This window comes from Tursiops truncatus, chromosome 12 (genome assembly GCF_011762595.2).
Source record: "Tursiops truncatus isolate mTurTru1 chromosome 12, mTurTru1.mat.Y, whole genome shotgun sequence".
In the NCBI taxonomy this organism is placed as follows: domain Eukaryota; kingdom Metazoa; phylum Chordata; class Mammalia; order Artiodactyla; family Delphinidae; genus Tursiops; species Tursiops truncatus.
In genome coordinates, this window is record NC_047045.1 from 81,549,115 (window position 1) to 81,571,618 (window position 22,504).

A 22,504-nucleotide genomic window follows, 5' to 3' on the forward strand; every position below is an offset into this window, starting at 1 on the left:
AGACCAGGCCCATTTTTCTGTGCCTTTACTTTGTAGTTTTGTAGTTCCTCTTCCTAATTCTCCTTTCTCACCTTGTCCTTTTGGGCAGCCTTAAAGTCGAAGCACGCCACTTTCTCCTGACTCTCCAGGGCTTTAAAGCATATGAGTAACTTTACTGGTGGCCCAAAGGTGGCTGCCTTTGGGCCACTCCCTCCTTTCTTCTTCCCAGACCCACGACTTACTTACTCTGTTGCCATAGGGTCCTCCACTCCTGGTTTCTCTCTTCCATATCTCACCTCACCTCACCTCTCACCTGTGTGGTATCTCCATACAATTAGAATAAAAATAACAGCTGTGTTTATTGAGGGCCTGCTAAGTGCTGGGCCTTTAAAAACCCCGTGTTTAGTGCTTTCATTAATCCTCTCAGGAAGTCTATTGGATCGTATTCTCTCCATTTTACGAACGAGTAAATGAAAGTTTGAGAGATTGAGTAATTATCCAGGATCACAACCCACATCTGTCCTACCTCCTACGCAGGTACCCTCCAGGGTCATGTAACTAATGTTTACTGAGCACCTGCTGCGCTCCAGGCACTGTTCTATCAGCTGGGGATAAACAGGGTTCATATCAGATAGGAATCCTCAGTCTCATGGACCTCACTTTCTGCTAAATGCTAGACCATTAGTTAATTATGTTCACCACTACTCTAAGTAGCTGAAGATGGGGGTTATGAATAAATACATAACATTTTTATAAAGGAGTTATTTACTTAAATACAGATGTAATTCATTGTAGCTTAAAAAGCAGGAACCTTAAATAATATTAATGTCTTCTTTATTAACTAGTATCCTATGAATTTAATTCAGAGAACATTTATTTATTCATTTATTTATTTTTGGCTGCGTTGGGTCTTCGTTGCTGCGCGCGGGCTTTCTCTAGTCACGGCGAGCGGGGGCTGCTCTTCGTTGCGGTGCGCGGGCTTCTCATTGCGGTGGTTTCTCTTGTTGCGGAGCATGGGCTTAGTTGCTCCGCGGCATGTGGGATCTTCCCAGACCAGGGCTCAAACCCGTGTCCCCTGCACTGGCAGGCGGATTCTTAACCACTGCACCACCAGGGAAGTCCCTGAGAACATTTTGATACTGTTTTTTAAATAATTTTTCCTGGGACTTCCCTCGTGGTCCAGTGGCTGAGACTGCACTCCCAATGCAGGGGGCCTGGGTTTGATCCCTGGTCAGGGAACTAGATCCCACATGCCGCAACTAAAGATCCCGCATACCATAACGAAGATCCCGCGTGCTGCAACTAAGACCCGACACAGCCAAATAAATATTTTAAAATAATAATTTTTCCTGCGTCTATTTTCAATCTCAAACTTTAGGCTCCCAGCCTAATCCCAGACTAATAACACCGTCATGAATATAATCCCTAAATTTTTCTCAGTGACCCATTTGCTAGTTCTTTTCCAACAAACTCACTGAGGAGAGGTGTTCGGTATGGGTATACCTGAAATTTGCAATAGAGCGGCCACTGTATAAACACTGACCTGTTGATAACAGATAATGGTGACTGAAGATATTTGAAACTTTCCACTCCACCCCCTTCTCTGCCAACTTAAGTATGTGATGTATTTCTTTCCCATTCCCTGAAGGAAGGGCCCACAGCTGAATTATAGAAAGGTATTGTCAGTTCTGATTTTGTACATATCTCGTTACGTAACCAGTTAATCATGGTGTGATGGATATTAAGCAAGGAAAGAAGTGCTTCTTAGCAGAGGTTTCCTCTTTTAAGTAACCCTCTTATCTGCCCAGGTGTCTTAAGCCATGATCAAGGAAGCAAATAACCGTAGTTAGAAACAGGAATAATGCCGAAGTTCTGCCCTCTGTTTATAAGGGAGTGTGTGCTTATTCAAGCCCTAGAGAAAGATCAGGAAGACAGTTCCTTCTTACAGTATTAATAACTCCTTTGTGGAGAAGAAAGCCGATGTTCATAAATTTTTTAATTTTTTGTTTCACTTTATTTTTTGGCACATGGCACGTGGGATCTTAGTTCCCCGACCAGGGATCGAACCTGCGCCCCCTGCATTGGAAGCGTGGAGTCTTAACCACTGGACCTCCAGGGAAGCCCCGAAAGCTTATATTAATAAAATATCTGTAGAACAGCACAAGACAATATGTATTGAAGGGTCAGACTGGGATGGGTGTGAGGTCCGCACAGGTCTTTGCCTCTGCCAGGAACTCTTGCCTTGGCTGGGAAGTGGCAAGAGACCCAGCTGGCAATCTCCTGATCTTGCATTCACTTTCATCCCAACATTTTATCTTTCTCTTTGATTGCTGGGAGGCCTCTCTGTTCCTTCCTCCAGGTTGTGGGCAGAATCCTGTTCGAAAAGCCAGTGTGGGTGCCGGAATCCCCTACTCTGTTCCAGCATGGAGCTGCCAAATGATCTGTGGGTCAGGCCTAAAAGCCGTGTGCCTTGCAGCCCAGTCCATAGTGGTAGGAGACTCCAGCATTGTGGTCGCAGGAGGCATGGAAAACATGAGCAAGGTAAGGCCTCTGAAGAGATGGCTCTCGCTGACCTCTCACTGATAAACTCTTGTCCACTGCCATAGCAGGGTAGACCAATGGTATCAGAGCTGGAACCAAACAGGGGAGAAGTAAAAAACGCATTGAACCTTGATCCCTGCCTGATTATTAATTATTCTTTAAATTGGATGGGAAATCCAGGTTGAAGAAAAAGCCTATCAACCAGTGTGACTGGAACAGAATATATGTTTTTCTAAAATGTTACTGGGGCTTCCCTGGTGGCGCAGTGGTTGAGAATCTGCCTGCCAATGCAGGGGACACGGGTTCGAGCCCTGGTCCAGGAAGATCCCACATGCCACGGAGCAGCTAAGCCCGTGCACCACAACTACCAAGCCTGTGCTCTAGAGCCCGTGAGCCACAACTACAGAGCCCACGAGCCACAACTACAGAGCCCGTGCACCACAACTACTGAAGCCCACGCACTGCAACGAAGAGTAGCCCCCCACTCGCCACAACTAGAGAAAGCCCGCACACAGCAATGAAGACCCAATGTGGCCAAAAGTAAATAAATAAATAAAATTAAGTGTTACTGAAGCGTAAAGTATTTTCTGAATTAAACCTGTAACATTAGTCAGTTGATATACTTCGCTTTAAATTTCTTTCTCATTGTGAGTAAAAGTGGAAAACAGATGATGCCACTTACCTTCCTGCACAGGACAAGGAATATTCCAGGGACCACATTTTGTTGACCTTTGGTAAGTATAGAATATGGAAAAGAGGACCACCGAGTAGTGCCTTTCTCCAGTAGGCTTGCCAGGTGGGACTGGTTTCACCAAGTTCCATCCCTCAAATCGGCACAGTGGTGAAAAGGAAAAAATATATCCCCTAGCTTCCTGCAGGAGTTCAGGGTCTCACCTGGGGATCCCGCAGGCAGAGGTTGACTCAGCCCCACATTTGCGGAGGCTCTGGAGGAGGCAGGGTGAAAGTAGCAAACGTAATCGGAGTGATTCTGATGGGACCGTACTAATAGCTGTGCTTGTAAACACGCAGACGTAACAGCCCTTAGTCTTGGTATTATTCCCAGTTTACAGGTAAGGAAACTGAGGCCCAGAGCCTGGACTCCAATAGAGATCTTCTGACTCTTGAGTCTTTCCATTCTCTGATAGCTGCTATCGAGTTGGTAGGAGTTAAGAGGATCCCCTACTGAGAAATCTCTCCCTATCAGTTAATTAAGCAACCTGGTTATTCTCACTGTAGGCATTGTGTCCCATCAAAATAAGTAACACATTGTTCCCATCACTTAAGCCCTTTGATGAGCTCTTCATTTAATAGGCAACTAGTTGCTTCTTTGGAAAGAATAAAGAGCTTTTTAAGGAAATAGGACACAGAATGCGTAGGTTTGTTTGACAGAAGACTGGAAATGGGTGGGGAGGAGAGCAATGGGTCTCCAGGAGTAGGAAGGGTGGAGTAGCCTGTTGATTCCAGGGGTCTTCAGGCCCTGGGCCCTGGGTGGGGAGGAACATGGACTGGAACAGGGGAGAAGGGTCACAAGGGGGACTAGGTGAAGACTGAGGAATCACTGGATAGCTGTTTTGGGTTTTTTTAAACGTATTTATTTTTGGCTGCATTGGGTCTTCGTTGCTGCGCGCGGGCTTTCTCTATTGTGGCGAGCAGGGGCTACTTTTCGTTGAAGTGCACAGGCTTCTCATTGCAGTGGCTTCTTTTGTTGCAGAGCATGGGCTCTAGGCGTGCAGGCTTCAGTAGTTGGCAGGCGGGCTCAGTAGTTGTGGCGCACGGGCTTAGTTGCTCCGCGGCATGTGGGATCTTCCTGGACCAGGGCTCGAACCTGTGTCCCCTGCATTGGCAGGTGGATTCTCAACCACTGCGCCGCCAGGGAAGCCCCCTGGATAGTTCTGAGTGGGATCCTAAGGAGAGGACTAGTTACAACCAAGCCTAATCTATTAGTATTGTTGTTTTCAGGCTCCTCACTTGGTTCACTTGAGGACAGGAGTCCGGATGGGGGATGCGCCGCTCGCTGACAGCGTGCTCTGCGACGGGCTTATAGATGCATTTCACAGCTATCATATGGGCATTACAGGTAAGGCAAACATGGCTGAAAACATACTAACCGCAAAAAGTTGAAAACGGATCCTGTAATAATCGGCTTTGCAGGTGCTTTCCTCTTTCAGGGCAGGGACTGTGTCCTAATCATTTTGTATCCCTGATGACAGGGATAGTTCCCATTCGATGAACCGAAGTGGGGACGTATTCCCTCTGTCCTTTGTGACTCCTTGATTGTCAGGGAATGTTAGTAGTGGGAGGTGCCTCAGAGTTCTTCTGGATCAAACTCTCACTTTACCATATGACAGAACAGAGCTCACAAATAGTGGCTTTGTGGCAAAAGCAACATCAGAGATAAACTAGTACTTCTGGTACCTAACTCTTTGTTGCACTACGCAGTCAGGTCTTCATCCGTCTAGAAGGCTCCTGTGGTTTAGGTGTACTGGCAAAGCAACTGGAAGATCAAAAGAACTCCTGTCTTTACTGCACATAATGTAAAACTTAAGAACATTTTAAGTTTTGAGTTAAAGAAACCAACCCTGAGAGGTTAAGCATCTTGCTCAGATGCCTGGCAGCGGCTCTGGTTCTGTGAAAAGAATTCTTGTGAAAAAGGTAAGGAGGGGAAGGGCGAGGTTCCAGGCAGAGGGAACAGTGTGTGTGAGTGCCTGGAAGGGAGGGAGGGCTTGGAGAGGCGGGGACAGTGAGAAGTTCAGGGCGTCTCTGTCGCTGTGGGACTGACAGCCGCAGCAGAGATGGCTGGGCATCGCGGGCAATGTGTGCTGTACTAGGGCCTAACGTGTCAGTTTCTCAGAGTGCCACAGTCCAAGCTAACTGCCTCAACATCACCGGAGATGGTCATTAAACATTTAGCTCCCCAGCCCTTTCCGAGGTGTCATGGACTGAATTGTGTTCTTCCAAAATTCCTATTCCCTAACCCCCAGGACCTCAGAATGTGACCTGTACTTGGAGGTGGGGCCTTTTAAAGGGTAATTAAGTTGAAATGAGGCTTTTAGCCTGGGCCCTAATTCAATCGGACTCGTATCCTTATCAAAAGAGGAATACCAGAGATGTGGGCACAGAAGACCATGTGAAGATATAGTGAGAAGGTTTCCAAGGAGAGGGCCCTCAGGAGAAAACAAGGCTGCCGGTGCCTTGATTTTGGGCGCCTACCCTCCTGAATTGTGGGAAAATAAATTTCTGTTGCTTAAAAAGAAAAGATAATGGCTCAGGCCATGATGTAGTAATTAGTAAAGACTAGACCTCCTACTATAAACAAGTATAAGACTGGTCAGAATATATCAACCGTTTTCAAACGGCCAACAATCATGCAAAACTGAGCTTCTTGAAAGAAGGGAAAGACCCACTATAACTAGATCTCTACCTGGGGCTGCTTTCCTAACTTTTCATCTGGGGAAAAGTGGCTTCAAAGAACTGGAGAGGTAGAGATCAGAGTCTGGGGCTGCTCAGATGGCTAGGTTTGTGGGGCAGAGCACTGGAGAGAAGAAGAGGAGCTCCAGAAATCTGCTAAGGGTCCCCTTAAGGTTTGGCCAAATGTTTAGCTATGGATGTTCAGGGCAACGCTCTACAAGGCCTAGTAGAAGCAGCTTCTAGGAACATGAATGGAGTTTTTTTTTTTTTTGGCTGCTCAATGTGGCATGCAGGATCTTAGTTCCCCGACCAGGGATTGAACCCATGCCCCCTGCAGTGGAAGCCTGGAGTCTTAACCACTGGACCACCAGGGAAGTCCCTGAATGGAGATTTTAGATTGCTGGGGGACACAGAAGTTTTGACCAACAACAGTAGAGACTTTACTGAACCCACTGGACACTCCATTGACATCTAAGAAAGGCCACAGTTTAGGGTAGGGCCCAGGGTAAGGGCTACTCTAGACCCAAACTAATCATCTTAGAAACAAATTTCAAACAAGTTTCTGTTGCGCTTCACAGATACTGTGTTTTTACAAATTGAACGTTTGTGGCCACGCTGTGTCAAGCAATTCTGTCAGTGCCATTTTTCCAACAGCATTTGCTCACCGCAGGTCTCTGGGTCACATTTTGGTAACTTTTGCAATATTCCAACTTTTTCATTTTTATATTTGTTATGGTGATATGAAAAGCCTGGACCTAGAAAACCCAGAACAATTTTGACGAAGCAGGAGACAGAAAGATCTTTGACGTTACTGCTAGAACTTGCTGAAGGCTCAGATGATGGTTAGCATTTTTTAGCAATAAGGTATTTTTTAATTAAGTTATGTACATTGTTTTTTAAGATATAGTGCTATTGCACACATAATACACTACACTAACTTTACAGTGTAGAAATATGGTGGATGCTACTCTAATCAAGTGAGCAAGGCTAACATCACCTGAGATAAACTCCCACTTGCATCCTGATAAGATTCAGTGAGGGACTTCCCTCGTGGTGCAGTGGTTAGGAATCCCCCTGCCAATGCAGGGGCCATGGGTTCGAGCCCTGGTCCGGGAAGATCCCACATGCCACGGAGCAACTAAGCCCGTGCGCCACAACTACTGAGCTTGCGCTCTAGAACCCGTGAGCCACAACTACTGAAGCCCGTGTGCCTAGCCTGTGCGCTGCAACAAAGAGAGGCCACCACAGTTAGAAGCCCGCGCACCGCAATGAAGAGTAGCCCCCGCTCGCCGCAACTAGAGAAAGCCCTCGCAAAGCAACGAAGACCCAACACAGCCATAAATAAATAAATAAATAAATAAATAAATAAATGAATGAATGAATGATTCAGTGAGAAGATAGTATATAATCATCATTCAGTGCTTTCACACATAATCTAATCTTGAGGAAACATGAGCCAAACAAACCCAAATTGATGACATCTGACAAAATAACTAGCCCCTGCCCTTCAGAAATATCAAGGTTAAGAAACACAGAGACAGGGACTTCCCTGGTGGTCCAGTGGTTGGGACTCCTCGCTTCCAGTGCAGGGTGCGGGTTCCATCCCTGGCGGGGGAACTAAGATTCCCACATGCTGCGTGGCCAAAAAAAATAATAATAAAAATAAAAACATGGTTTCCTAGAACTACTGAGCCTCACATAGCACATCATAAACTTTAAAATAAAAAACAAAACACAAAGTCTAAGGAGGTGTTCCAAATAAAAAGAAACTAAAGAGATGGACGGTGAAATGCAGTGCGTGATCCTGGACTGGACGTTACTGGACTGAACAAATAAATTAGCTCTAAAGGGCATCATTGGGTCAATAGGTGAAACTTGAATATGGACTAAGAATTAGATAATAGTATTTTATCACTGTTAAATTTCCTGATTTTGGTAGCTGTGGTTGTGTAAGAAAATGGCCTTTGGGGGGGGAAAATATACAGTGAAATTAAAATTTAGAGATATAGGGGCATGGTGTCTACCAACTTTCCATCAAATGGTTCAGAGAGAATGATAAAGCAAATGGGGCAAAAAATATGAACTGGTGAAGCCACATAAATGAAATTTCCGAAAGTTATTTTATAGAAAGGAAAAGAGAAGGAAGGAAGCAAAGAAAGGAAATGGCTTCTTAAGAATCACTGCAACGTTTCCACGTTCAGTGGGAGGCAAGATTGCCGCAGCGCACTGTCTCAGTCCACCAGCGAGCCTGCCATTGTTGGGCCTCAGTGCTTGTTTGAAGGTGAAAAACTTGAGCTACCAAAAGCCAGTTCCTAAAAATGTTTGGTTTTTGCTTTATTGTTTTTCTTTCACAGCTGAAAATGTAGCCAACAAATGGCAAGTGAGTAGAGAAGATCAGGACAAGGTTGCAGTTGTGTCCCAGAACAGGACAGAAAGCGCACAGAAAGCTGGCCATTTTGACAAAGAGATTGTACCGGTTTTTGTATCTTCTAAAAAAGGTGGGTGTGTAAGTCATAAAGGTGTTTTTATATATATAAATTTACTTACTTATATTTTTGGCTACGTTGGGTCTTTGTTGCTGCGCACGGGCTTTCTCTAGTTGCGGGGATCGGGGGCTACTCTTTGTTGCGGTGCACGGGCTTCTCATTGTGGTGGCTTCTCTCATTGTGGAGCACGGGCTCTAGGCACACAGGCTTCAGCAGTTGTAGCTCGCAGGCTCTAGACCACAGGCTCAGTAGTTGCGGCAGGCGAACTTCAGTAGTTGTGGCACATGGGCTCAGTAGTGATCGCTCACGGGCTCTAGAGCTCAGGCTCAGTAGTTGTGGCACACGGGTTTAGTTGCTCCGTGGCATGTTGGATCTTCCCGGACCAGGGCTCGAACCCGTGTTTCCTGCATTGGCAGGGGGATTCTTAACCACTGCGCCACCAGGGAAGCCCAGTCATAATGGTTTAAACATCAACGGGGCTATTTATAAGTAAATTATTAATATTCAAAAGAATAACATATAGGAATGTTTATACATCGTGTCTCAGTTGTCTTTCAGGTTGCAAAGATATATTCAGGATAGATCTGAATGTGAGGCAGGGAAGGAGACATGGGAGGCTGTGTCAGCATCCAGACACTTTTCGCCCAGGGTCTCCACATGGCTGTGTAGATGGAGCGTTTTAGGAGAAATTGGAGAAAGCAGCCGACCTTTCTATGCCTACAGGCTCAATCTCCTCCGAAGCAAATGTCCATTACTTCCTGTTGCTTCTGTGTGTGTTTCATATTTGAGGGTGGATCTTCTGGGGTCACTTAGCTATTCTCTAACATGGAACGCTCTAGTCAAGTTCTGTTACTGATGACTGACATCGATTATGCCCAGCCTTTATGAGACTGGCTTTGACACCCTAGATCCAGTCAGTTGTAACCAGCCAAGACCTATATACCCCAAATCTTAGCAACCTTTTAAGCAAAGAAGTCCCTGTAACTGCCTTCCTCAGAAAGGGCTGTCTGGATATGGAAAACATGTCTTTACAATAATTTGTACTAGTGTGTACTTTCCTATTGGAATAAAAGTATTTTATAATAAACCTTTTCTTCCAAATGTGAATCCTTCTATATCATGTCTGAGGAACTGTACTAATCTTGGGTAACGATTTTCCCTTTTCTCAGGTCTTACTGAAGTTAAAACAGATGAGTTTCCTCGCCATGGGAGCAACATGGAAGCCATGTCTAAGCTAAAGCCTTGCTTCCTTACAGATGGAACAGGAACCGTCACCCCAGCTAATGCTTCAGGTTAGATTTTCTGAAGGGCAGTTGTGGGAGTATTATCTTCTGCTAGGTCTACTAAGTTAATACCTTTTTAATTTCATTTCATCAATTATTTATACACAAATTACTCTAAAACCTTGTTTTCGTTGCTTTAGGAGAAAATGTAGTTTTGATCATGTTTCTTCATATTTAGATTTATGACTTAACCTGTACAACACACTGCAAAATGGATTTGGTTTCCCTGCAGTATCCTAACGAGACACCAAGTGAAAAAGCAAATTAGGGAACTCCAGATTTTATCTACCACCTCTGTCCTTTTCCAAAACCCGGAACTCCCATTACCTCCTATGAGGTCTGGGCTATTTCTTCCATTTCTTTTCATTAATCTCCCCGCCCCCACTGCTTTAACCTTTCCGCTCTTTATCCCATTGGAATGTTCTGTGGTCTGTTATATCATCTTGTCAAAAGGTATTAACTTAACCCATGTCTTCAGGTGTTGGAGAAAGTAGACACAGGTATGTAACTTAGTGAGCACGGTTGTGGAAATTAAGACATTCATATTTTACAGGAATAAATGATGGTGCTGCAGCTGTGGTTCTTATGAAGAAGTCAGAAGCTGATAGCCGTGGGCTTACATCCCTAGCACAGATAGTTTCCTGGTCACAAGCAGGTGTGGAGCCTTCCATTATGGGAATAGGACCAATTCCAGCAATAAAGCAAGCTGTGAGTTTAATTTCCAATGTTAGCACCTGTCCTTTTTGTTGCTAAAGCCTCTTTGGGACCAGACCAGTAACTTGTAAATGCTTATTAACTTCTACCTCCTTCAAACCTTCGCTCAGATCCTTCCCACTCCAAAATGCCGAGACTGAGCTTGATTTTATTTTCATATTTATTCCTATCAGGCTTCACTTGCGTTGTCTCAAAAGGAGACATCCTCCCGTTAGCCGTAACTGAGCTTATTCACTTACTTATATCTATAGTGTTCTTTCCCTTCCGCGAAGAGCAGCCCGCATTCGGATCATCTGCTTTATAGGGCAACTAGTTCTGCTCTACAACCTCACGGCCACGTGTTAAGCGGTTCAAATTTGAAGACAGTATAGAATTTCCAAGGGGTTTTATCCTTAAACCTTTTAGAATTGGTGTCACCAAGGCAAAATGTGTTACTGCTTGGAACTCAGAGTGGCATTTTCAAGAGATCCTTCAATATCATACAGTATATTCCGCTTCTACACCTACAACGAAGAATGGTTCCACTTGAGATTTTAGCTCTCTTCCGTTAACCTTTCCTTTAGGTTGCAAAAGCAGGCTGGTCGCTGGAGGATGTTGACGTGTTTGAAATCAATGAAGCCTTTGCAGCTGTGTCTGTTGCAATAGCTAAAGAACTTGGATTAAACCCAGAGAAGGTAAACCTGAGCACGCAGTCCTGACGAGAGCTTGCAAATGAACATTCACAATGCGATCTTAACACTGTAAACAGCAAAACACAGGATGTGTTCCAGGTACTGGCCATACAGTAAGGGGTGGGTGCTAGGTAAGTTCCTGATGGACTTGGGAGTTCACTTATTTTATTGCTTCCTAAGGCAAAAAGACTTGTGTGCATTAGTTCACTTCCCACAGGAAGAGGGTATTTTCAGTCTTAAACTAAGGTAGTCAGAATGGATGTCACAAGGGTACAAATCACTTCCTAAGCAACTTGAACTAAAAACTGAATTTGAAAGGGTAGTTAACTGGTATGACATTAAGAGGAAAAAGACAAGTCTGGGATTCTAACTTTATGTCCAGAGAAAAATAAATGATACAAATCTTATGTACCCCTTAGGTCAACACTGAAGGAGGAGCTATAGCCCTGGGCCATCCTCTTGGAGCATCTGGCTGCCGGATTCTCGTTACCCTGTTGCACACGATGGAGCGCAAGGGTGGACATCGTGGGGTTGCTGCCCTGTGCATTGGGGGTGGGATGGGAATAGCAATGTGTGTTCTGAGAGGATGAAACTGCTTAACCATTAATTATGCTTAAACTAAACGTGAACCTCGTTTCTTTTTAAACTAATAAAATACTAAGTTAGTGAAATCAGAGGACCAAAGTGAGGATGGAAACTATCTCCCACTTCATAAGAATCCCAAGACTTGACAGCTTTTTGCACTTTAATGTGTAATACTCGAGGTACAACAAGATAAATGCATCTAACATTGTCATAAATAAAAGACATCAGTCATCAAGGGCTCCAGAGTGAACAGCATCTTCGTAACCTCCATGCTTATCATCTTTGCTTTCTGGGTGTAATTTAATAAGATCATCAATTCGAAGAATGGTAATTGCAGCTTCAGTTGCAAATTTCAAACTTTTAACTTTAACTATGGTTGGTTCAAACACCCCTGCTTGTTTGTTGTCTCGGGGTTTACCATTGACCAAGTCAAGACCAATCCTGCAATTTAGAAAAAAACCTATTAAATGGCCTCTTTCATCGTTCACACCCATCCTATTCCACTCCTTTAAAAGTTGACTAGGGGGACTTCCCTGGTGGTCCAGTGGTTAAGACTCCACATTCCCAATGCAGTGGGCCTGGGTTCAATCCCTGGCCAGGGAATTAGATCCCACATGCCACAAATAAGAGCCCGCCTGCTGCAACTGAAGATCCTATACGTCGCAACTAAGCGCAGCCAAATAAATATTTAATATTTACTAGGCGCAGCCAAATAAATATTTAAAAAGTTGACTAGGTGGTAGTCTCATCAGTGCCAGCTATTCCATTCAAATGTTAACCTTGGGAAACGCTGGGACCTTACAGTAGATCCCTATAAGTCTAAAGTAATTGATTATGGATAAACAAATTCAGCACTGAAAGAGGTGTAGAAAGCCTCGATGGTAGTAAAGAAATTGTTTCTAAACATCATTTAATATCTTAAAAGGAGGTTGCTTAAAAACAGGTATGGACCACCCAAAAATAATTTCCTCTCTGGAACCTTCCTACTGTAGGTAAATGACTCTACCCACAGCAGCAGGGAAAGGTGAGGAATCCGATCTGATAACTAAGACACACACCAATGCTAATAATCACTAGTCATCATCCTTCGTGAGTTTAAAACAAAAACCAAACTACCATATATGATATACAGGTGACAATGAAAAATGTCAAGTATGCTTACCATTTGAGATTTTTGCGTTCTGGGTTAACCTGAGCCTCATTATGAAAAGCTCTTAATTTTGCAACCAGATCTATGGAGTCTTGGGCAGCATTAACGGCCAGAGTGTTGGGAATAACAAGAAGAGACCTTGCGAACTCGGCAATAGCGAGCTGCTCCCGGGAGCCCTGAGAACAAAGACAATGAGGTGTCTTCACAGAAGGAAGAAAATTAACACCCACAGCGGCAGCTAAGGTCGCAGAAGAGACGTATTCACGTGAACAAAGTGCCGTGCCCTTCCAGAAATGAAAACGGGCTTCCAGATGCTCTTACCATGCTGGTTGCGTAGTTTTCGAGGTATATGGACAGGGCCGCCTCTACGGCGCCGCCACCAGGAACCACAGATTTCGACTCCAAAACTCTCTTCACCACACAAAGTGCATCATGTAAAGAGCGCTCCATCTCGTCACACATGAAATCGTTTGCGCCGCGTAAGATGACCGACGCAGAGGTACGAGCCTTAGTGCTATTTCAAAAACAGGGAAATTCTCACATCAATGCTTTAATAAATCCATGCAGAAATTCAGTCTAAGTGCCTTGATTAAATCCTGCTTACACAGGACATTTAGACACGGAAGCAATGTCTAGACCATGGAGAAGAGGTGAAATGGTTACTTCACCTCAATTTACAATGGCCCAACATTATTTTATCCCATGCGTATAACTGCTTATATCACTGACAGACTATATAGCAGCAAATAAATGGGAAGGTGACCTATTTTCACTCATTAATAAATAAAATCTGTAGAGCTTTATAATTTAGAAAGTAGCTCTTACTTTTTAATCAAGATCAGTTCATCATCGCAAATTCTCTCCTGTACCACCTCTTCTGCTTGTCCCAACATTGAAGCTTCAAAAGTTTCTTCACCTTCCAAATTGGCCAGGGTCGACAGAATAGTTGCTATTAAAGTAATTACAAAGATCTGTAAACACTGTTCTTTCATGAGTATTTTCAAGTCCTGCCTTAGATTCAGACACATGTATTTATGATAGAGGTGTCATATAAAGGTAAGGTTAAGGTTTACAGTTAAGCATCAGGCAACCAACTGTCCTTTTAACCTAAGATGGAACCATGTCACTTTGAGGTGGAGCAAGTAAAAGAACTTGCCCAGTTACATAAAAACACGCCTCTATACACATTATCTGTAGCACAAAGCACTAAGGGAGTAAAAAGTAAAAACTGTTACGTTTCTGGAGCTGCTTATTGTTAACATCCAATGTAAAGGGACACGGTCCTGGGTAGTAACAGTATCCGAGAGCCGGCAGGAGACTCACCTCCGGAAGCTTTAGCAACGCGTTTAAGGTCCCTTTTTAAAACTCTTCGAACTGCCATAGCACCAGTCTCCACAAAATACTTCAGACACATGTCGTCAATTCCACCAGTGGTTAGAATAACATTGGCACCAGTTGCCAGGATCTTCTGGATTCGCTCCTTGGTGATATCTGACTCTCTACAAAGACAAGTATTTGAGTAGTAACCTAAAGTTATCTGCTGTGTTTGTTATGTTAAATACAGCTCGAACTTCCATTAAGTATTTTTCACAAAATAATTGCAGATTAAATTATATTAACTAGGGACTTCCCTGGTGGCACAGTGGTTAAGAATCCACTTGCCAATGCAGGGGACACGGGTTCGAGCCCTGGTCTGGGAAGATCCCATATGCTGCGGAGCAACTAAGCCTGTGCGCCACAACTACTGAGCCTGCGCTCTAGAGCCCGCAAGCCGCAACTACTGAAGCCTGTGCACCTAGAGCCCGCGCTCTGCAACAAGAGAAGCCACCACAATAAGAAGCCCCCGCTTGCCGCAACTAGAGAAAGCTCGCGCACAGCAACAAAGACCCAATGCAGCCAAAAAAAAAAAAATTTATTCTCTCCCTTCTATGACCAGAATTTAAATTGGTCCAATTTACAGAAAAGGGATTAAAAACTACCAGTTAGCTCTCCCCCACCCCAATTTGAGCTCTTAACCAAGAACTGTCGTTAGAAAGGAAGCAGCGTCCCTGCCTTCAAGGATCTGGGACAACCAAACTCCAGGGCTAATGTTACTCAGTGCAGTACAGAGACTACAAGTGCATGAGAGCCATGCATCCAGCCTGGCAGGTGGGACAAGGAAAGCTAAAGGTCTGGAGTTAATACAGGGGTCCAGAGTTGAAACTGCAGGTGGGATCAAAAAGTGAAGAACCTTGTAGGTTCTTGTTAGTCTTGTAGGGATGTTAGTGTGAACTGAGAAGGTGTTTAATATTTTTAAGTGAAAGTAACGTTATCAGTCTGTGTTTTCAAAAGATGAAGGAATGAAGACAACAAGGTGATAACTGGAGGTGAATCTATCTGAGAATAGATGGCCTGAGCAGATAAGTCAAAGTTTATGGCTTGGGTAACTGGGAGGTTCAGCCACTGACTCCTGGAGTGAAATAAATGCTAAAAGGTTGGGCTGCAAGATGACAGAGTTCCTGTTTCAACAAGATGAGTCTGAAGCCCCTGGGATACTCAGGTGAAACTGCCAGAAGGAAATGGAAATCCCAAACTATGGGAAACATACACAGATTTGAAAAATAGCCAATACAGAGACAGCTGAGACCATTTTACTCATTCAAAGAATAGTAGATGAGATCAAAGGATCGTAATAAAATGAGTTAAAGATGAACCTCAAAATAAAACTCTGTATATACACTAAACAAATACTGCACGTCAAACATGATACTAAAGATGGGGGCTACAAAGCAAAGGAAATGATTCAGCCTCTACCTTCACAGAGCTTACAATTGCAGACACAGAAATATAGTTAGAAACTGTGCTTAAGCCCCAGGAAGACAAAGTATAGGAGCTCACAGCAGAGAATAATTCAGATTGAGGGGGAAAGAAAAGCTTCTTTTGAGAGATTTATCAACTAAAAAATAAACTAAAAAATTAACCAGTCAAAACAAGTAGGCACGGGCTTCCCTGGTGGCGCAGTGGTTGAGAGTCCGCCTGCCGATGCAAGGGACACGGGTTCGTGCCCCAGTCCGGGAAGATCCCACATGTTGCGGAGCGGCTGGGCCCGTGAACCATGGCCGCTGAGCCTGCACATCCGGAGCCTGTGCTCCACAACGGGAGAGGCCACAACAGTGAGGCCCGCGTACCACAAAAACGAAAACAAAAACAAAAACAAGTAGGCACAGAATATATTTTGGGCAGACGAAGGAAAACTCTTAGGGGCCTGCGGAAGTAGAGCTTCGGTGGATTCTAGTTTCAGCCGTGGTAGAGCACAATAAAAAGAGTTATATAAGGAATTTAAAAACCTATCCTAGAGCTTCCTTGGTGGCGCAGTGGTGAGTCCGCCTGCCGACGCAGGGGACACAGGTTCGTGCCCCGGTCCAGGAAGATCCCACATGCCGCGGAGCGGCTGGGCCCGTGAGCCATGGCCGCTGAGCCTGCGCGTCTGGAGCCTGTGCTCCGCAGCGGGAGAGGCCACAACAGTGAGAGGCCCGCGTACCGCCAAAAAAAAAAAAAAAACCAACACAAAACCTATCCTAGAGTGAAGGGGAAGCCTCCAAAAGGTTCTGGCCTTGCAAGCAATGAGATCCACTTGGCTGCTGTGAGAAGAATAGCCTGGGCGGGAACAAGACTGAAACCAAGACGACCAGCTTGGGTGCCTCTCCAATAGTCTGGGGCAAGAAAATGGAAATGGAAAAGTAGGTGAATTTGAGATTTAATTTATAGATAGAAATCAAGTGGTCTTGATGACAGATTAGAAAGGGAAAGAGTATTAAGTAAAAAGGAGTTACAGACATTTCCCAGTCTTCTGCCTGAATAGAGGGGTCCCTAACTAAAATGGCAAAGAGCAGATTTGGGGGTATCATCACAAGTTCAATTTTAGACATAATGACTTTGAGATGCTTAAGAAGCATTCAATCAATTAAAGCTCAGAGAAATAGATTTGGGAGTCTCCAGCACAGAGACGTTGGCCACGCAGGCACAGGAATAGATGAGGTAGTATCACAAAACTGCTCTATCCTCGGAAAGTCTTTCAAGCAGTCAAAGGCTTGATAAAGGTCAAGCGGAAATTGAACATGTCTAATGAATTTCACAGCCGTGATCACTAGTGACCTGAGCAAGCGGTCCTCCAGTGGAGAACACAGTTGAAGAGGGTATGAGAAATAGAACACCAGGAAGGTTTTTGTGTAAATCACTCGTGACATCTGGCTATGAAGAACTGAGGAAGGACAGAGTAATTGGAACACCTGGGGGCACAAGAGGCTTTTATTTAGGGATAAGAGAGGTACAAGTGGAATCCAGAAAGGAACGAAGAGTAGAATTAGCAGTTGAAGATGCAGTTGAGAAAGAATAATAGAGGAAGCAAGACTCTAAAAGCAGAAGGCAACAGGCTCTGAATACTTATTCTAGAGGGGCTGACCTCTGATGGAAAGAATACACATGCAGATAGTTAAGAGTACATCTTGGGACTTTCCTGGTGGTCCAGCAATTAAGACTTCGTGCTTCCACAGCAGGGGATGCGATCCCTGGTTGGGGAACTAAGATCCCGTGTGCCGCATGGTTCGGCCAAAAAACAAAGGAAAAAAAAGGGAGTACCTCTTCCCGACTAGCTCTCTAGCATGCCAGTCAATAGATATGGACGTATGAACTACCTGGTACCTGGCAGAATCAACACTATACTGTTTGGTTCTTGTACCACTTGAGGAAACACATTCCTGGATGCATCAATATACTCATAAAACCAAAATTCCACAGAACGTTGATTTTCATGTATCACTCAAATCTCTCTTAAATCATCACCATGTTTTCTAATTTTCCAAACAGTTTGGGTAAAATATAGTTTGACTTCAGTTAAAACTTTGGTTAAAAACGTTAATATTTAAAGTCCTCCAAGACACTCACTTGAAAACAAAAAAACTACTTGCCTAATCATCATACCCTGCTACCTATTAGACCTACCACTCATTCTTTTTAGTTTACTGTCACCTGCTCTAAAAAAGGGTACTTTACAAACATCCCCTGTCCAAGGTCAAAAATGAATCTCTCAACATACCTCTGTCTAATCTGGTCCAGTTTTTCAGGGTCTGTAATAACCACTTGTACACCAAGCTTCATTTTTGTTTTCTGCAGGCTGAAGTCAAGGCAAGCAATTTTTGCATTCACTATTCTCTTGGGCATGCCTAAAATTGAACATAACGTTAAGTACCTTTACAGTAACTATAACATTGTTACCTTTTATAAAACACACCTATCCTTAGAGATCTGCAGAGATTTTAAATTGTTGTATGTAAACGAATTTGGCTTTTATTACTTTTACCCTTAGAAACAAACACTTAAATGGCATTAAACACACGTGTTTTCTTTTAATTTGTATTTTTCTTAAGTTATATGTAATTAAATTACAAAAGAGGAATTGGCAACATTATGGACCATTTCCTTTTTCTCTGGGCTTCACTAAAGAACAGTAAATGCACATCCTGGATAGTTCACCTGAAAATGTAGTTATACAGTCCACAAACAGCTAACTTTATCCTTTAGTATTCTCGTTACACGACCAAATCAAACCATAAGCCTTACCCTGGGATCCCACCACACAGTTGAGTGCATAGCCATTGATGAGCATACTCTCCATCTGACTTCTCCCATGGGCTTTCAGAATATTAATGGAATTGACTGGATAGCGAGGCTGGCCTCTGACATCCGTGTATTTAACAGCAAGTACAGCGTCTACCACCATATTAGCAAAGAAATCTCCACTTCTAAGCCAACAGTTAAGGAGAACAACAGACTCGGGATGGACAGCGGGTGCACATGAAAATCAAGGGTAATTCAAAGGCACTTCCTTTTAGCAATCTCATCAAAGAAACAACCATTATATACGCCACCAAAATGTCAGAGTACTATTTATCACTATCTGCATACTACTTTTACACATACTTTGTATTACTTTTCCCCCTAGAAAAGGAGGGAACAGGCAATTTCCATACAGCATCATCTGGCAGAAAAACTAACACAGCGTCTTACTTTTAAAAAAGCCTACACTTTACTGGACCATCAGAAGGATACATTCCAATGATTTTGGAAGACATCGATGTCTTAGCAGCATTGATCAGGCAATCCTTTCCAAGTTCATCAGTGTTAATAATTAGATTCTCACTGATATAACGCACTGCTTCCCTGTTCGAAGTGTGGGGAAGAAAACAAATTCACTACTCAAAATTTTTGCTTTATCATTGTGTCAGGATGTCAGAGGCATCAATTTTCTGTTCAGCCATTTCATATAGGAGGAGGACACAAATAATCCTCCCTCTTCAGATCACGGCAATTTTAATCTATCCCATAAGCATAGCCACTAAATCTATTATTAGAAGATAACGTGGTAGTCAAATGGGAAGAAAAGGATACTGGCCCAACTTCCTACTTCAAATATTTACTTAAATGCTAAAATACAACTTTTTCAAAGTAAGATTTAGTCATTAATTGAAACATTTAAAGAACAGACTGTTGGCAACTATTACATTAAATAATATATAAAATTTTCTCTGAATGTAAACAATCTTACTTGCAAGCAAGTCGATAGCCACTAATAACTGATGTGGGATGAATTTTCTGTTTGACAAGTTCATCTGCATTTTTTAGAAGTTCTGCTGCAATAATAACCTGCAGAGAAAACATCCATTACTCTCACAATAGCCTTTCATTACGTGCAACACATATGTACAAACAACACTAACACGCATCAGATATTAAGAACCAGAACGGTAACAGTGGTGAAATGCATAACTGCTTATTAGAAACCAGAAAAAGACACCCCTACATGGTATTGTATACGTAAATAGCTAAAGCCAGATAAGAGTCAGTACAACAATAGGAGACACATCCATTACTCTTCAAGATGAAGTGCTCAACATAAGCTAAATGAAGAGCCTGACCACTCAGATTATCTGTACTATTTATTTATTTATTTGGCTGTGCACGGCTTGCAGGATATTAGTTCCCCAACCAGGGATTGAACCCAGGCCCTCGGCAGTGAAAGTGCGGAGTCCTAACCACTGAACCGCCAGGGAATTCTTGATCTGTACTATTTTACGTTATTATTTTAAAAATCATCCTTCTAAGTACACCAAAAATTATTTTTTAATTAAAAAAAACTTTGAAAAAATTTAGTCTGCATCTTTTGGGGGAAATTATAGTTATACTTTAAAAACTATGTTATCATAAACAAGTTACTGAACAAAGACCATTATCATTATTTTAGAAGAGATAGATTTCATTCTTCCATGGCTTAAAGTTTAATCTAGAAACAACCATCTTCTACCACAAACCACTGCTTGTTTCTTTACAGCAAATTATTATTTGCTCCTCACCAAATAATAGTGTTTCTACTACATCAGGGTGCTGGGTGATCTTCAAGGAGTTTAAATCATGTTACTGATCGTGTTTACAAACTTTCTCAAACTCCCATTTGAACTCATGAGATCACTTGTTAGCCTTTAAAATATAAAAACATGTTGTTTTTAAAAAACTGGTAAGGTTTTAGGAATTCCTGGGCCTCAGGCTGTGAGGGGAGGAGAAAAAAAAGACACTTTTTTTTCCTTTAAAAAGAAACCATTAAAAAAAATTCTGCGTGATGCATGAATAATAGCTGAGAAAAAATTCGTAAAACTCGCAAAAACATTTAAAGTGAGGATTATATTAAATTATCTCTTAAGTTTCTTTTCTACTTGAATTGTACAAACTAACTATAACCACAAGTCTTCAAATTTTGTTTCTGAACCACTACCCCCAAAACAAATGACTTACCTCTGGCTTCACTTTCTGAAAGTTTGATTTTAAAAGGTATACTAGTATTTAGCCATTAGTCCATTAGTCTTTACCTACCACGGAGGTAGTTCCGTCTCCCACTTCTTTGTCTTGCAGGTCAGCAAGCTCGCAAAGAACTCTGGCTGCAGGGTGTTCCACCTCCAGTAACTTCAGGATGGTCGCACCATCATTAGTAATGGTTACATCCTAAGAAATTTCCCGGGAAAGAAAAACTGACATAATCACCCACAGAAACAGAATATCCCCTAAGTTAGAACAACCCCATTATGATACATTCACCTTCGGTATACCTTTCAACACTAGCATCCTGATAAAAACAAAGAATTTACAAAGCAAGGTGTTTATGAACCGTTTTTTTCCCTTAAAGTCACTAACACGATGTTTAGATATACTTACACCAATATCATCCACTAACATTTTATCCAAGCCAACTGGACCAAGAGAACTTTTCACAATATTGGCAATCGAAGCTGCAGCCATGACTGCAGAAATGAAAGAAAGAAATTAGAAAATCCTTGATTCCAAGGACAATCATTTCAGCCTAAAAGAAGTAAGTGACATGCAACAGCCTCTGAATTTTTCAAATCTACAAATCCGTCCCAATTTGAAAATTAGCTATTAAAAGTCTAATATGGGGAGGGGAGTGGCTAGTAACACAAGAGTCTGAATTCAACAGCCAAGGGGACGCCAAGTGTTGTAGAGAGTACCCACTTTATTGTCTCATAAAATTAAAACATAATCTACTCTTCGACATTTCAGATTCTGCCACTCCACACAGAACAGAAATAGATACGTATCAGCCTTTTCCTTCAGACTCTGGCAGGTTTAAGAAAAAAAAAGTTCTATTAAAATTAACAAGACTTTGTGAATCAAAAAAGCGGTAATCCAAAGGTTCTGACTATACTTCAAATTTGTTTATGACAAAAATAGGAATCTATCAAATGACAGTACGAGGGACTGGCATTCGTGACTTCTGAAGTGTAAACCATCTCAACAATGCTTTAAGCGGTTAAAATCTACTAGATAAAATGTGTTTATCATTTAACATTCAACAAAAACTTCGTCAGCTAGCTTTGTTACAAGAAGTGGTCAGCGACAGGTGGGGTACGGACTGAATCGGCAGGGGGACCACGGGCAAGTCGTCTTGAAGAGTGGCTGATGGCCATTCGCCCCTCAGTTAAACGAGCCGTTAAAGCCAGTTCTTCCTGGTGAATGGCCCTAAAAGGAGACCCAGAGATTGCGGTGGACACCCTTCCTGATTAGCATCAAGACAAAAGGGCGCAGGGCACCCGGCTCTCTGGGACTCGAGGCACGGCGGCACGTGTCGGTGCGCGGAGCCCGCCCTCCAGGTCGGGGCGCGCCTCGCCAGCCTCACGACCGCAGCATCCGGGCAGCTCTAGTTAAAACCGCGCTGCGCCCTCGGGAATGCCGCGCTCCGGGAAGAGGGCGCTGCCGCCCCGAAGCACCGAGACCCGCCGCGGGTCGGAGACGCCGCCCGTGCCACCCGGGGGGCTCTTTCTGGGGAGAGAAGGGAAGGCGTGAGCACGGCAGCCACGGCCCCAGCGAGGCAGGGGAGGGTGGCGCACCGCCGCGGGCCCGCCGCAGGCCTCGCCCGCCCTTACCGTTCTGGGAGCGGATCGCCTCCCCAGTGCTGCGGTCCCCGAACACGGACAAGGGCCCCTCCATCTTCGCGGCAGGGCACACGTCGAGTTTCACTCACACCGCGGGCAGCAAGCGTCTTGTTCCTGGGCCGGGCGGCGGCCACAGCAGCGGCGACTCCGTGGAGCTGGCCTGCGCTACGCCGCGAGAGCTACTGGGAATTCCACTCCTCCCAGCTCCCTG

At 43.6% G+C, this 22,504-nt stretch overlaps 2 protein-coding genes and 2 non-coding genes across 5 annotated transcripts in view; 1 reads left to right on the top strand and 3 right to left on the bottom strand.

The window, feature by feature from the left end:
* ACAT2 (acetyl-CoA acetyltransferase 2) overlaps positions 1-11,904 on the top strand; it is a 13,541-nt gene extending 1,637 nt beyond the window's left edge. The window contains exons 3-9 of one of the 2 annotated variants that reach the window (XM_019951547.3): positions 2,339-2,520; positions 4,480-4,597; positions 8,283-8,426; positions 9,584-9,706; positions 10,251-10,405; positions 10,975-11,085; positions 11,502-11,904. In XM_019951547.3, coding sequence (XP_019807106.1) covers positions 2,339-2,520; positions 4,480-4,597; positions 8,283-8,426; positions 9,584-9,706; positions 10,251-10,405; positions 10,975-11,085; positions 11,502-11,672 — 1,004 coding nt within the window. In that variant the 3' untranslated portion in view covers positions 11,673-11,904. The remainder of the gene's footprint in view (positions 1-2,338; positions 2,521-4,479; positions 4,598-8,282; positions 8,427-9,583; positions 9,707-10,250; positions 10,406-10,974; positions 11,086-11,501) is intronic. The other variant, XM_033867932.2, reaches the window with a different exon arrangement.
* Positions 11,814-22,485, bottom strand: TCP1 (t-complex 1). Its single transcript, XM_019951542.3, has 12 exons — positions 22,285-22,485; positions 21,059-21,144; positions 20,720-20,848; positions 19,401-19,498; positions 18,905-19,015; positions 18,416-18,597; positions 17,892-18,018; positions 14,141-14,316; positions 13,643-13,766; positions 13,139-13,331; positions 12,830-12,993; positions 11,814-12,108 (listed from the first exon to the last, which is right to left on the bottom strand). Exons 1-12 carry the CDS (start codon positions 22,346-22,348, stop codon positions 11,892-11,894), a joined length of 1,671 nt encoding a protein of 556 aa, XP_019807101.1. The 5' UTR covers positions 22,349-22,485; the 3' UTR covers positions 11,814-11,891.
* LOC117307583 (small nucleolar RNA SNORA20) lies at positions 13,444-13,575 on the bottom strand. The gene has a single exon (XR_004521349.1). It is a non-coding gene; the product is annotated as a small nucleolar RNA SNORA20 (small nucleolar RNA).
* On the bottom strand, positions 19,096-19,233 carry LOC117307584 (small nucleolar RNA SNORA29). The gene has a single exon (XR_004521350.1). It is a non-coding gene; the product is annotated as a small nucleolar RNA SNORA29 (small nucleolar RNA).
* Positions 22,486-22,504: the final 19 nt, after the last annotated feature.

What these genes read in the sequence shown, in the direction of transcription:
- TCP1 (XM_019951542.3), bottom strand. Translation starts at nt 22,348, where the DNA reads ATGGAGGGGCCCTTGTCCGTGTTCGGGGACCGCAGCACTGGGGAGGCG. An exon ending in CTGTGTGGTGGGATCCCAGG is followed by an intron (nt 18,019 to 18,415) that starts GTAAGGCTTATG and finishes GTTCAATTTTAG; the next exon opens with GCATGCCCAAGAGAATAGTG. An exon ending in GAACTGATCTTGATTAAAAA is followed by an intron (nt 13,332 to 13,642) that starts GTAAGAGCTACT and finishes TTTTTGAAATAG; the next exon opens with CACTAAGGCTCGTACCTCTG.